Source organism: Cupressus sempervirens, chromosome 4 (assembly GCF_028749045.1).
Source record: "Cupressus sempervirens isolate cs-2001-9-10 chromosome 4, ASM2874904v1, whole genome shotgun sequence".
In the NCBI taxonomy this organism is placed as follows: Eukaryota; Viridiplantae; Streptophyta; class Pinopsida; order Cupressales; family Cupressaceae; genus Cupressus; species Cupressus sempervirens.
This window is the reverse complement of record NC_143121.1, coordinates 336,935,205-336,951,629: the sequence shown is the minus strand read 5'-3', so window position 1 is coordinate 336,951,629 and position 16,425 is coordinate 336,935,205. Positions and strand designations below refer to the sequence as shown.

The following is a 16,425-nucleotide window of genomic DNA, read 5'->3' as shown; positions in this document are numbered from 1 at the left end:
CAACAACCAATGCAATTCCATTTTGATATCCCCAAATTGTACAAATTTGCTGATAATATAAAATCTGTTGGAGATTGTTGTTATTGATGTTATAGTTTTGTGGTGTATTTGATAGCGGATAATGCTATTATTGAGATATCTTTGAGAAAAGAGAATCGTACATCTAAAATTTAGTTAAAAATTGTAAAATGTTTTTATGGATGTGGCCGACCCCTTCTTGGAGGCAACCCAACTATGGATATTAAAAATGTATTTTAAATTAATTTTTACTATGGGATGACCCCCTTGAGATGCGCGCCCTAGCTAGGGTTGCAAATAAAGTAAATAAAAATTCTTTTCAAGTGTCAACCTTGTTAGGTTGGGGCCCCCCTTGGACGAGGGAATAAATAATAATAAATAAAATTCTCCTTGGTCAACCAGCATGAAGGGGTGCAATTTCAATGTATTAGAGGAGATCATTTGGGTTTCAAATTATCATGAACTTACCATCTAGAGCAGGATTATAGAAGACCTCATGAGAAGAAAACTATGAAGATTATGAGCAGATTTGAAGGTAATTTATTGCAGACCAATGGGCAGAAAATATTAAAGTTTTTAAGTAGATTTAAAGAAAGATCTTTGAGTAGATTTGTGGAGGAGAGTTAGGTTAGATCAAAAAGAAGACAAAGTACTTATCACTCCATTCTTTTGGAGGTTGGTGCCTCGTATTCGAGGAGATTGTTGTCTCTTGCCGAACTGGTCTTTAGCTGTGTGGTTCGGTTTCTTTAGTGGGTTGGTGCCTACAAATCATTTAAGGGGATTGGTGTCTCGTGTTTGTTGGTGCATATAGAGATAGCATAAAATTTCTAGTATAAACACAATACTTTTCCATGGTTTTCATCCACAAGGTTTTCCATGTACATTGTGTGTTCATCTTGTGTTCCTACTTGCTAGATCATGCATTTATGGATGATTAAGTTTAAAGTACTTCTATCGTGATTGTTTAAGTTTTGAAAAGTAAAAGTTTGTTTTTATATTGATTTACCCACCTTTCAATATAATTTGAGTTCTCTTAAAAATCAACAAGTGGATATTTAAGAAAAGATATTATAGTCTTTTCAAACGCTGTTTGCAAACTCTACAAGTAGTCTTCAAGTTGTCGAGTATTCTATTTCTTTTCTTTGAATTTTCACAAGTTTAACAACTGTGTTTTTATAGATGCACAAAACATGGGTAAAAATGCTGATAGAGGTAAAATGCTTGTTAAAATGTAGTTTCCACATATTTCTTCCATAAAACCATGCACATTCTCTTTCTAGATGTCAATTTTTAACACATTTTGTAACTGAATTTTACAAATATGTTTCTTCAAGAGATTTTAGTTTTTAGTACTTTCTAAGTTGCCAAGCTTGTGCTGAGTATTTGCTCAATGATTGCCAAATTGACTTGTTTTGGCTTCCCATATACTCTCCAAGTTTGAATCTATGAACTATGATTTCCACACCTATGACTACTATGGATTTGACAGCACCTATCACCTTTATTGGTCTACTATGGTTTTGTGACAAGTATTCGGCTTCAACAAGCTCTTTAAAGATCCCAAGAACATTTTTCCATGAACTAATCGCTAGTGCTTGATGTTGATGAGCATCATGCGACCACATTTTATCAAGCATGGATGAAAATATCAAATTTCAGCATTAAGAATGTCCCCATGACTGCGATAGATTGTCGGCAAGTCAGAGGTTTTTTGGAGCCAAGATGCTATATACACTCCCCAACAATGAATGTGATTGGTGAATCGGCAAAAAATGGAACTTTCGTACCCAGTTGTGCTTGTTTCAATGATACAAAGAGGGCCAACAACCAAACTTTGCACATACCTTTGAAATTCTTAAATTTGTTTGAAAAGAGTGAGCAGGTGCGTGTTCATTTTTGGGTGAATCACATAGTTAATATTCATAAAAGTCTCCAAACTCATTGGAACCTGATTATATAAGTTTCTTAATGATTTATGCGGTTGAACCTACTTTAGAGCCTTTTCAACAAATCATCGTTGCAGGGTTTGGGATGACGATTCTCTATTTACCATACACCAGTGATATATTTTTTGTCTTGCTTTGGGATGAATACAGTGGTGACAGATAGAACAATGAGGACAGCATGAAAAAAACTTAACCTTGTTAAAATATGGACCACATCTTCATTTAAAGGACGCAGACGAAAAGTTTAAATTTCTGGGTGATAGGGTAGTGGCTTCAATGTTGCATCGGCACTTCAGAACCATGGTCAGCTGTTTCAGGTTTTGAGGTTACATGACATTTATATCAGAGTGGATCAACATGAGCAATCAATGTTCTACCTACACTTAGCATGAGATTTTGGTGGTATAGAGGGGCATTGCTTGCGGACAAACAATCTTTGGGGTGGATTGTAATGCACTCTTCCTAGGTGATAGGCAAATGGGCAGATGGTTGACCTATTACTCGATTTCCTATAAGTCAACAATATGGATAGGGGACTCACCTACAGGGTCATGGAGCTTTATAAGGTCCTTGTGAGCCTTTGAGTATTTTGGGACAGTTTCCTTGATTTTAGGAGGGACCCCTACTTCTTAGGGATTAAAAGGGAGTTGAATGCATTAGAGGACTTCCACGATGATTTTGGAGGCTTTGGTTGCAGTTCCTACTTTTTAGGGAGGATCTATATTTTTAAGAAGGAATTGTCAACTGGCCTGTAGGATTTGGGTATCAATCAATGATCAGGTGGCTTCAGCCAGATTCCAAATTTGAGTCCAGATGAGCATTTTATGAACGAGTTGGGAAATATTTTTAATGTTTCCTAAGCTGGGATTAAATAAATTAATAATGAAGTGGGTATTACAAGCACTTTATATTATAGTAAGTTATAATAATCCTTTTTTTTTTCCGAGGCAATTATATAATAAAATATCATTATGGAGCAGCCATTTTATTAATGAATAAGGAGACCCTTCCGAGGGGAATTTTAATAAGAATAAGTTGTAAAATCATGTTAATAGAATGAAATAAAAACCCTAAAAAAAGTACGATTGAGATGGAGGGAAGAGGGAAAAGAATAAAAGAAGGATTTGGGCCTCAATTTGGATTCATTTGTGTTTTATTCTTCGTCAGTCATTGTGTTTTTGAGTGCTGCAGCTATTTGCAGCAGCATATCTGATTCTTTGAGGACGAAAACCCTTGAGGAGAGAGTCGATTGGATGAAAACCCAATTTGCACTTAAGGAAGATCTAACAGGGTCTTCAATTGAGCATTATTGGAGCAATTCTTAGCAGTTTTTTGCAGAGCAGAGTGAAAGAAATTTATGATATTCATCGGAGTGGCAAATTTGGGTTTTAATTATTTTGGTAAATTGCTATAATTTCCAAGAGGATCATACAACTCCGGTCATATACAGCTGTGAAAGTCATTGTTTCAGGTTGGATTAGAGTTCTATGTATGATCAAGAGCAGATTGGTAGTCAGGAGAAATTTCAGTCTCTTCCCTAAGCTCGCATAGTTAGCTGTACCTTCTCCAGGCTGCCGTCACTTCCTTCTTGTGTTGGCATTAGGACTGGAAGACATATTCCAAACCGATCAGAATAACAGGTTGGACCAGAATATATAAAATTATTCAGCAATATCAAATCAGGAGTGGAGAAATTAATTTGTATGCATCTTGTTGGTTGTTAAAGCTTACTCAGGTTTTACAAACCTGATTCGGGTGTGACATTACTCTATTTGAGGAAATACAATCACTTTTAAGTTTTAATTTTAAATTGAAGTTAGTAATTTCTGCTAAAGTTCTTTCCTGTATCGCCTTGTTCAATTTTAGTTTTTGCATTTTAGATATAAAATATACCAAAAAATTAGAGAGAACATGAAAACACCAAAAAATCAGATACAAAACAAAACCAAAAAATTCACACTTCCATATTGAACTGCTGGCCAATAACAAGAGTACAAACATAAGCACTGTTTTGCTTTAGAAACTCAGTTAGGGATTTTTCATTTTTGGTGCTTTTAATTCCTTATATGATCATTTGGACCAAAGTATCCTGACTTGGACCCTGCTCGGACTCGGCAAGGGTAACTTGATTCGTGACCTGGCTCAGACTCGGAAATGACTTGGCGGTGACTGGGCAAAGTGAAAAGATCTCGAAATTTTGAGATCTTTTAGGATTTAAAGAACATTCCATGCACCCATTATTGAATAAAGCATAAGGACACAATGACATCATTAAATAGAAGATAATTTGATCATAATGCATATACTTAAAAGTCAAACATACATCGATTACATAAGTGCAATACTACAAAGGTAAATTGCTAAATATTATATTACTAGTAATTAAAGTTTAAAGTTTAAACTTAAAAGTTTAAACGGTAGCTGAAGGAAATATTATAAAAGTAAAACATAGAATCATATATAAAATGATAAATCCATGCAACCCATCAAAATGTATATGTATTATGAAATGATAAATCCAACACATCAAGATTCAATGAATCAATAGTCATCATCAAATGTTCCAAATTCTGATCATATATTAAGTTAAACAAAAAGTTAAAACAAGACTATAGCTATGGCTCCTAGTTGGAGTCCTCATCATCATCCTCATCTTAATCGTTATTGTCATCATCATCCTTATCCTCATCCTCATCCCCAACCTTAGCCTCAATCTTAGGCTCAGTATAATCTATAAAATGCCTCTTAGTAAGGCGTCTAAGGTAGGTCCTGGATGTCTGAGTAGCCATAGCATCAGCCTGTGAGGTGCTTCTAGGATCAATTGTAGTCTTTGGCTCTGCCAATGCTTGTGAGGTGCCACTAGGAACAATTGGAGCTCTCTGGTCCTTTGCTGCCATAGCCACAGCCTCAGCTTGGCCCTCTCTATCTGTCTGGTCAAGCCACTGTAGGTCCTCATCATCAAAGACAGGATCAGTAGCTTCAGTGATCCACTCAAACTCTGGATCAACCTCCCCTAGAGTAATCGGAGAGGTGTCACTATCCAAAATCTCCCTGATCTTAATGCGCAGGTTGTAATGCACAAAGACTAGCCTATTCATTTTTTACATAGACAACTTTTTACGCCTCTTCGAGTGGATTTTCTCGAACATGCTCGAGTTGCGCTCACATCTAGAAGCGCTACTTGGCTGGCTCAAAACGCGGATGGCAATTTGCTGAAGGTTTTTGGTTTAAGGCCCAAACATTTGCCACCATCTATCTGAATTTTGAAAAAAATGAAAACAAAAAAATATTAGTCTCATTTCAAAATTTGAACTTTAAAGTTTAAAGCTAGAAATTTACAAACTAGATTGTATAAGGCTTAAGTTGCAATTTTTACTTGGCTGCAATTTTGTACAACCTTCTTTGCAAATTTGACTTGAAAAAATGGGCCTTGATGTATTATTATAGGCATCCATCTCAAGCAATATATCTGTAGGATTGGGGACATCTTTGATATCACTGTGTATAGGCCACTAAGAACCTCCTCATCTGCCTTGAAATCTTCATGGAAACGGTATGCCAGATTGAGGTAATAGGCTGCTGCGTGGATGGGCTTATGAAGCTGATTTTGCTATCTCCTATCAATTATGTCCCAAATAGGGCCATAGTTTTCCTCAACTCCTACATATTTGGCCTTAATAGCCTCCTTGACCCTATCCATGCCCTAATAAATGTAGCCCATAGAGGGCTTCTTGCCATCAACAATCGTAGGAGGGCTACAAGGGGCTCAGTGATCTACAAAACAATTAAACAAAAAAACAATTTAGTGAATGATGAAACTTTGCAAAGTTGCACAATGAAAATAAAACAAAAATATGTATGAGATAAATTAATTTATAAAATTTTAAAACTTAAGCTTTTAAAATTTAAAATTTAAATTACCTCCATAATCTTCGAACATGGCTCCCAAAAACCATCATCATCATAAATGCATTTTGTTGCATCTATCCATGTAGGGCTAGTGGCAAAGGAGGAGGAACTCCATTTTGGATCAACAAACATGCACCTCAAATTTAACCTTGCAGTTAGCAAGGATTTTAGTGTGATAAAATTAGAGGCAAATCTTGTGATACCAGGATGAGCCAACTATTTTCCCTTCGTGTATTGCCTCATAGTGCTGAGGACCAAGGCATGATTATAGATGAACTTACAAAGATTTTTGGCCTTGGTAACACATGATTTCACCCATACAACCTTGCCAATATCCTCTAACATGAGGTCGATGCAATGGGCCGCACATGGAGTCCAAAAGATTTTTGGGTGTCTCTCCATCAAAAGTTTTCTTGCAGCAATTTTAAATTAGTTAGTAAACAATGAAAATTTTTGATGTATTAAAAAACTTTTAATTTTCAAAATTTAATGAAAAACTAAAACAAATTTTTTAGAAGTAGATCTTAGAAAGTTAGAAGTTAAAATTTTACCTGCAGCAACATAATTAGCTGCATTATCAGTCACCACTTGGACAACATTCTCTTCCCCCACCTCCCTTATGACCTCAATTTTCTCACATAAGAATTTTGCATTTTTCACATGTGAGGAAGCATCTATAGACCTCAAAAACATGGTGGATCTTGAAAGTGAAAATTAAACAAAATAATTATCATTCAAGAATCAATAGTCAATAAACAAAATTTTCGTTATTCAATAGTACATTAAATTTTAGACTTCAAGAAGTAGAGGATGATGAATTACCTCAGCTAGAAAGAAGAAAATTTAGGAGGGTCCTATTCCTCCTATCTGTCCATGCATCCGTCATAATGGTACACCCCTTTTGGCTCCAAACCTTTTTATGGTCTTCCAACTCAAGTTTCATCTCATCAACCATATCTAGTAAGAGGGGGCCATTCAACTCATCTTCAGTAGGGGCTTTGAACCCCACACCACAGATGGCAACTGCATCAATCATCCCCTGCCAATAAGGAGTCCTGTTACATTTATAAAAACATTTTAATTAGCATATTTCAAAATTTCAACATCAAGTTAAAACTTAAAAGTATAAAATTGAATTTAAATTTTAAAACTTAAAACGTAAAACAATCAAATATAAATGAAGTTGAAGTACCTGGCTGCTATAAATGGAATGTTGCAGAAAAACCAAAACTTGCAAATTGCTCTTATTCCAGCTTCATGTACCTCCCTATTCCAGCCCAAGCTCTAGAGTGAGGGTTGTGCACCAGGAGTGGAACGCGGTACAAAAAAATTGTCCAACCTAGATTTTCTGACTCTAGGACGAATGGTAAAGCCAGTACTACTAGAAGGTAAAGCCAGTACTACTAGAAGGGCCAGCAACTACAACACCACTAGCAATGTAAGGAATAGATGTAGAAGAAGTAAGACTAGCAGAAGCACTAGGAGGATTGGGGGAAAGGGAAGAACCTTCTCCAACACAACCTATTGACTCAAAAACATTTCTAGATGAGTGTGGAAGGGAACTAGAACCAATCTGAGCTAACTCTTCTAATTGTTTTTGTTTTAATTCCTTTTGTTGTTCATATTTTTCCAAGGCTACAGAACAAAAACGTTGAGCCTCAACAGTTGCAGCTCCACAAGGCTCAGTATTATGACCACGTATGCCAACAATATGGTATTTCAATCTATTTATCCCTCCACTATTAATGGTTTTGCAAAATAGGCATTTTGTTTGAGTTCTAGTTCTACTCGGAAAGTCTATGGTGAACTTCCAACACTCATCTTTTTTATTGCCTTTAGAGAGCTTGGGTTTTTTTTACCTTTAGGAGCCATTATGAGTAAGGAAAAATGTAAAGGTTTTTGCAATAAGACATTTTAGACCAAATATTACCATTTAAGCATTGTATTTTATGAAGATCTAAAGTAAAAAAAAACTCATAAACAAACAAAAAAAAATCATCCAAAAAACCCATAAGCATAGAGAAAAAAATCATCAAAATCTAAAAAATCAACTCTTACCTCTTTCAAATGCTTTGGGAAGTGTTGAGAAGAGCTCCTTTAAACTCTTTGATGATCTAAATGCAAGCTCCAATGTCACAAATGCAAAGCTTTTCTCCTCTTCCTTTTAGCTGGTTGCAAAACAAGGAAAGTCTATTTCTCTTCTACCTCTCTCTCTCTTTCTTCTTTTCACAATAGAGTGTTATGGAAGCCCTTTTAGGGTTATAAAAGTAAGGAAGAACAAAAAAAACATTAAAAGTGTATGCAAAAAAAATTATTTTAAGCACTCGATTTTCTACTTGCTGCGGCCGGGTCAAGTTGCCCGAGTCAGGTGGGTCACCATGTGACTCGCGAGTCAGGCAAGTCATGCGAGTCACACCACTTGACTCGTTGCTCGTGAGTCACTGGTCTTTATGACTCAGTTGGGTCATTGTGGCTCGCTGACTCGTGTCACTCGCTGCGAGTCATGTTACTCTGGTCTGGACTACTCCTAGTTATTATTAATGCGTGATTTTTCATTCCCAACACCTTTTTGTTTTTATCTAGTTGGAGTTTTTGAAATGTAATACATTGAAGTACTTTTTTTTTTAGGACTTTTGTACTGCACAAATTATTTAATGCTTGATCCATCCATCCATGACAATCAGGGGTAGTTATTTATTAGATCACCTTTCACTTATGAGAATTGGTGGTAATCACAAGGCAATGCCTACCAAAAAGTCAGTCACCTATAGGTGGTGCTTGTATGGGAGTGGAGGATATGAAGATATCAACTTGATGACTTGTGCCTCAAGCTCATGCTTCAGGAGCATTTTGTTTTGATGTATTAGTGTAACTTGATGTCTTTTAAGACATGCTTTATCTTTCAAACATGATGCTTGTGATCATCTTTATTAGTACTTTCCAGTCCCTTTGACTAGCTTTGATCATTTTTAGGCACTTTTTTCACTTTTTCATTTTTCATTTGCCTTTTTGTCTGTTTCCAAACTTGTCCATGCTTATTGAAAATGAGTTCAAATGAACATTTAGTTTAGCCTCTTTTATGTACATCTATAACCAGATTTCTTGTCATGGCCCTAACAGTTCTACATCTGACACCTTGGATTCTGAGATTAGTTTAATTTTCTGGATAGTTTGGTACTTGTTGAAGTTATTTTAATTCTTGCATCATTATGTTAAACTCTATGAGAATTCAGACGTTACTAAAATCTGATTCTCAGAATAGATGTTTTAATACTTTCAGTATTGTGTTTTATTCAGAATCTTATTATCTGAATCAATTTAGATTCAAGAACCAAATTTTAAATAATAAAGCAATGTTAGTATGGTTTCAGTTTTACTATTCATCTGGTTCGTACTTTCAGACTTATATTTGAGGTGGCATTAAATTTTAGCAGCACCTTGAATCTATTATTTGCCGGATTTAAGTATATATATATATATATATTTATATAATTATAGCATTGTATAAATAAATATATATACATATAAATATAAGTGCATATAGTATGAAATATATATATATATATATATTAGTTCATATATAAATATATAAATATATATGTATTTATGTGTGTGCTTGTATATATATATATATATATCTGTATATATATATATATATAAATATACTTATCTATTAACAATGTTTATATGATAGTGGGATTAATATTAACTAGTATTAATATTAATGTTAATATTGATATTAATATTAATATTAATATTAAGTATAAATATTAATATTCACATGCATATCTATTACTATCTAAGTTAGTGCCTAAACTAACCTATCGCATGGAATTAAAACTAAGTCTATATCTAAACTTGAAGCAAAGCCTAAGTTTATTAATGCATAACTTGAACTTGGCATTGTTTTGGACTGGGCATTGGCGGCCATGTTAATGGGAATTAAAGGTTGGCAGGCTCTTCGAACGTCGAGCTGGTACTACTGTTGCCAAGTGTTGAAGAAGGCTAAGAAAGTAGGGATTAAGGGATAAGCTCGCAGTTATGAGCATTACTTCGCATGTCTAGTCTTTCATTTTGCTGGGTGTTAGTTGTAACTTGATATCAGTCTGCCATTATGAACTCCAATTGGAAAAATATGAAACCTTTGTTGAACAGGTTTCTCGGGGCTAATATTAGGAAACTATTAGCCATGAAGGAGATTTTTGACTCACTCCAGCTCTATATATGTTCGCAATTTCGTACTTTTCATGGTTTCTGTCATTTCGTGGTTGCATTTTCTCAGTTCTTCTTTCGAAAGGGTTTCATTGATATCTTTGTGACAAGGTTTAAAAAGGGTTTGGAGGCTTGGGCTGCGAGTTTGAAGTAAAGGGCTCTCCAGGCAGCTTTTCTTGAGTATCATCCCACACTTACACAGGCAGGGGGCTTTTCTTTAACTTTATCCTCTATCCATTTTTATGTTCATTTAGATATGGTGAATGCGAATACTCTGTACTTGTGTTTGCAACTGTTTTTTTTTTATAATGAATACGTAGGGGCAATTTCATACCTTGCTCTTTTTACTTTTAGTTTGTATCACACTTTGAATTCGTAATGTATGAATGTAAAAAAAAAAAAAGGTTTTATTGGTGTATATCGACATCCAAGCATGGATATATGCAGGGTTCGGTATTGTATGATGCTGAGCTTTGTATATACTCATACTTGAGTGTGGGTATGGGAATTTCACTTTGGTAATGTTGTTTGTTTTTGGGTTTTGCTCTATTTTATGTATGTTCGTGGCTGTAGTTCATTTATGGGAATGTGTAATCAGCATATGGTTATCAGCTTCTATTGAGCCGAGCTCTGTGTGTACCATGCCTCTGTGTTTATTCTTTTTGGTTGTATGCGACTCGGCCATGGCCACGAGTTCGCAGTGATCTACGAACTCATGACTGTGAACTGAGGGCACAGACATGAGACTGGGGTTTGATCGCTATATATTAAACTGTTATCATGAACTATAGCACGGTCATTTTATCTAACAGTTTGCTTGAAATCAAGGCGTAGATATTGTGTTGAACTCTCAGCAAGATTTTGGGGTTTTGAGTTTGCAATGCACAGCCAACCTTATACTGATTAGAAAGAGATTTATCTTGTTTCTTGACAGGTTTTCGATGTGTTAAATCCGAGCTTGTCTTATAAAAATTATATACATATTGTTGTGAAGATGAGTCGAGCCTACGGTTATAGTTTAGGTATATCGGTCTTAAACAAAGATTATTATGGGTTGTTGGAAATTCATCAGTGGTTTCACATCAAGTCACTTGTATGAATTTAGGTGCAGGCATTATGTCAAACAGTTAGAAGTAAACCTAAAACAAGGTTGGATTTTTCATTTTGTCAGCATAGTTTTTATTACGATTATCACCATGCTGGAGGTTACATGTAGAATAGTCGATACCTTGTTGATTGTGCATGATGTTTTGAATTCATATATATAACTGCATACAGTTGTATTCGATATTTGTAACTTCAGTTATGCTGTTACTTGGGATTGGGAAGAGGCATTTTATTAAACAGTTTATGTAGATGAGTAAATTGGTATTTGGGGTTCTATGTGTGTTGCAGATTTAAATAGTTAGTGTGTTGATTTTGAATTAGAAATTGTAATTATCTGGTAACAGCAAGTTATTAGATTTACGGTGGAAAAGATTATTTATCTATTTTAATTCTGACTTTAAATTAATAGGGCTTTATATATATATTGGTATATGTAAGTGAGTACGTATATGTATATATATAAATGTGTATATATATGTATATGTATTAAATTATATGTATCAACATATATGTATTTTTCCTTATGAATAGATTGTTAGAATTGAAATATATATTTATAGTCTTGAAATTACTATGATTACTTGTTTCGGAAATGAAAATTGATTAATTTTTATATTTTGATGTTAGTACGTATTAGGATATGTGGATAGTTTTTTAATATTGGTATTTTAAAATGAAATGTAAATGTAGTGAATTTTGAAAAATCAATTCCTTACTATTAAATTTAAATATAGTTAATATGTAGTTTGAAAAGCATGGTTACTTGTGAAAATTAAAAGGGACAAGGCTGCTTTTGGTAATATGTAATGTGGATTGTATGAAAGGATATTAATATGGTTTCATTTGGTACTTTTATAAGAAGATTACTTTGAAAGATTGAAAGTTGGTTTCATATGATATTTCTGTTTGCTGATTCAATTGTTAAATTGAAGCAAATGAAATAAGTGTATTAGTTGGAATTGGAAAATTTAACTATGTTTTCTTCCAATTAACATAACTAGAATTATGTGTGTATTAGATTATGCAAGTGTGATCCTTTAGATTGGGTGGCTGTCATAAAGCGAGTAACTTGTGGTGATAGAATTATTTTGCCGGATGCCCTCCGACACTAGTCTAGATCCTTATGGGAAAGTTTATGACAGTTATTTAATCAAGTGGTAATATTTAAAATTTCATGGGTTGGGTATCATATAATAAGATAAGAACATTATGGTTTCACCTGACATATTGAGTTCTACGAGTGGCTGAACGTAGATTCTTATGTTGACACCCACGGACTACTGGATCATTACCTTGTCATATTTTGTGTGAGTTTATTTCTGCATATCTGCGTGTAAGAAATTATGTACTTGCTTTATAATTTGATTGTGAAAAGAAAATTGTATTTTCAGTATATCTGTTATTTGGATTAAATGAATATAGTGTTGTTATGAAATCTAACATGCAGGTTTACTGGAGATCTCATCAATTTAATTAGTGTTACTAAGCCCTGTTTGGCGTTTTGTGATTGTGTTGTTTTTTGATTTCAGATTCGAGATAGGGTTGGTTATGGACTTAGAAGAAAATGGCTGTTTAACATTTAGAACCAGTGTTAATTTGAATGTATTTAAAAGATGTTGTACTTCAAAAAGAGTATAGATATATAATATACTCTGATGCATTAATATGAATTGTTACATTGCTGTTATGAGTACTTTACTGTACCTAATTTGTAAAGGGTAATATGTATTGGAGATTTGTTGTAAAAAAATGGTTCGGGGTTTTAATCTTATAGTTATGTATGGATTTATTGTTATTATGGTTATCTTTTGGTTATGTGTGTGTGTTGGAGGGTGTTACATTTCTTGTGGTTGTTACTGTAGTGAGGACTGGTATCGATTTGAATTTTAAAGCTATTGAAATGTATTAAGCTATTTTCCATTTAAAGATAAATTGCATTAATGTTTAAATTTATAGCAGATGTTTGAGTTGTGTTCAGTTTTGTTTGTTGATGATGATAAATTATTGCGAAGTGGCATAATGCACACTGATACTGGATTCAGTTTTGATCCAAATTTTCTATCTTGTAGGTACATGAAGCACACTGTCTATGATATTTATGCAGATGTTTGTGCAAAGCAATTTCCTGGATTTTTTGAGGTTATTTTCTGTTCCTAAGAATATTTTTAAGCGCAAATATTTACCCCATTTACATAATATCATTTTTTTACTTTCTTCTCTATCTGTCCAATAAGGTTGGTTTGGTTAACACTTGTGCAGACATCTTGGCTTGAGTGTGTCCAAGAAAGAGATGAAATCATCTTTGTTCCAAGTGGTTGGTATCACCAAGTAAAGAATGTGGTATGTCTCCGTCTTGTATCGACATTTTCACGACCTTTTCTTTTGACATGTTTTGTCACTTGTGTTTGTTTTATGACCCATTGATATGGAACATGTTTCAATATTCTTTTAAATAGAGTGATGTGCAGAGATCGCCACATGCATAACCCAAAATGTGTCAAGAAGCTATTGTCACATCTGTTTACACTAAATAGATTTAAGAAAATCACTTATTAGGCAAAAGGTACTCTTTAGTTAAGTAATTAAATTGTAGAACAACTTGTAGAATGTGAATAGGAATTATGTTATTTTTTATTCAACGTTTGAGTAAAAAGGCACAAATTGTTCTATTAGGGTTACAAACTTACAATTACCATAAAATTCATCAAGTCATTATTAAAATTTTCGAAATGGAAACCATTTTATCAAAACTGTTCACACAATGTAAACCCATACGAAACAGAGCTTTAAATGTACTTGCAGCAACTTATCAATGCCTTGTAATAGTTTCAGCAAAACCAGCATTTATTGAAGTGTAAGGAAGCTAGTTGACCAATACCATGTTCCGTTACATTCAAATACAAAGAGTGGTATGGGTTGTAATTAATAGTAATGGCCTCCCATATGATTTAATTTAGTTGACAGAGTTATACACAGTACATCTATTTGATCTATAAGTAGCAAATAGTAAAAACTACAGACTTGGGAATGACGTCATCTGATTCTAGCAATAATGTGTTTATAATTTTATACTTTTATCGTTTTGTTCTTTTGTATATCCTAAATGGGATTAGATATATCAGAATGCAAGATCATGAGCTCATAGATAAGGTTGAATGGTCCCACCATGGAATAAAAAGGTAATAAGAAGTCTGAGGAGAAAAAAATTTATTCAAAGAAAGCTAAATTTTATATGAGCCAAGCTTTACTTAATTATATAGTATTGATGAAGTTTCTGAAGTTTGTACAATTGGAAGAAATCTGTAAAAATCCATGCATGGTGAACTAGAGAATGGGCACAGTTGTTAGCCAAGGGAGACGAAAGACGTGAAATATGATGCATTCTAAAATTCCTTTTATTTTGAAATAAACATCATTGTTGAAAATTTTAGGAGGGTGACAATCAAAGATGCTAGGAGAGAAAAATCTCCCTCTGAATATTTTGTTTTCTAGATTGCCTAAAGAAGATAATCTGACTAGATGCGATCTGCATAGAATTTGGAAAGTCCTTAATTTGCCATCTGGGGGCATAAAAAGACTATTTTTTTTTTGAATGCCCACATAGGTTTCCTTGATTAAGTTTCGAATTTAGTTACGGTTATGAAAATTTAAGTCAAATGGAGGTTATATTGATGTTTATTTAATCGGCCAAATGAGACTCATGCATTGAATCAATTTTTCACAGTTATAATTACCAGTGGTTACATTACAAGTGTTCAAAATTATTTTGACATGTATCTGTATTTTCTATTCTATTAAATATTTCAACCGATTTTGGTAATATTAGGGGCTTGAGGTTTCTTTGACACAACTCCAAAGATTTAAAATTTCAGTCAGAGAGAAGCAATGACAAGATGCAAACATTCCAGATGGAATAAATTTATGTGCACTCTTAGGAGGGTCAAGTTAGAATTCACAGAAATTGGTGTCCCCATTTTGAAAACAGAAACATGGAGAAGACCTTTAGCCTATCCTATTTTTCTTAGGCTAGAGGATAAATCAAGAGAAATAAGCAAAAATATTTTTTTAAGCTTGGTTTGTTAATTTCTAATTTAAGTGGCAACTTAATAATATTATTGTCAAATTCATAAGTGTTATAAATATTAATAGGAAAATAAAAAAAAATTTTTAAATACATAAAAAGATTGGATTTGTGAGCCCATTTAAAAGCACTACATAAAGGAGGCTCTAGAATTCATTTGATTTCCATTATCTTATTATTTTTGTAAAATTTAATTTTTCAGAATTTGGCATTTTGTTCAATTTCACAATTGATGATGAAAATCCTTGGTTTTTTCGAGATCTTGGAGGACAAAAAGCTTGATGGATATCTATCAATAGATTTAGGGGAAAAACTTTAGTCTCCTTTGGAGGATGCCAATTGGGAATTGCACGTGAGCTGAATTTGGTTATCTTCATGCACTTTTTCAGATTTGGGCGGTTGGATTTGCAAGTGAAGTTTGTCTTCATCATTTTGGAGGGTTCTATTGCTGATTTTTCAAATATTTATTGCTGTTCGAAGTTAGTGTCCTTTCATGCATTAATGTGTCTGCTTCTTGTCTTTGTGTGTCTACTTTGTGTATGCCTCATGTTTTCATGCATCAATGTGTATGCTTTGTGTATTCATTCATGTGTATATTTCATACCTGAATGGGAATGGGGCTGTGCCCCGGCTAATGCCTTATATATAGCATTTGCCTACTATTCTAAGGTGATCCGATCCTCTAAAAAAAGCTATATATAAGGATTGACGACTCACTCGGCACAATGGAGGAGAGGGCTTTTGCCGGAGGGTACAATGAGATATTTATAGCCCTTAAGTGTATGTGTGGGTCCTTTGGTTTTAAATTGGAGATTGTAAATAGAGACAAGCTATTGTGTAATCTAAGTTAATAGAACAATTAGACCTTGTCCCTTCTCACATGGTGAAGAGAGAAAATATGGCTTAAGATTGCAAGCCTTGCAATTCCTATGTTAAAGTTATTGGATTCAAAATTCAGGAGTCGAGATAAAATTAAAATTGCATTGCTTGAGGACAAACAAATATTGGGAAGGGCAGGTTGTGATGTCCTTGTTTAAAGATATGATTTACCAATAAATAGTAAGAATTCAAAGATAAATAAATAGTTTAGTAATAATACATCTATTATTTCATAATAATATATATTATTATTGTTGAAGATTAGCTTCAGGA

At 33.8% G+C, this 16,425-nt stretch overlaps 1 protein-coding gene across 1 annotated transcript in view; it reads left to right on the top strand.

Moving 5' to 3' along the window:
• Positions 1-16,425, top strand: part of LOC149561401 (arginine-specific demethylase JMJ20-like) — a 163,605-nt gene that overhangs the window by 122,459 nt on the left and 24,721 nt on the right. Inside the window, exons 5-6 of the mRNA XM_089825129.1 lie at positions 13,262-13,331; positions 13,452-13,532. Coding sequence (XP_089681255.1) covers positions 13,262-13,331; positions 13,452-13,532 — 151 coding nt within the window. The remainder of the gene's footprint in view (positions 1-13,261; positions 13,332-13,451; positions 13,533-16,425) is intronic.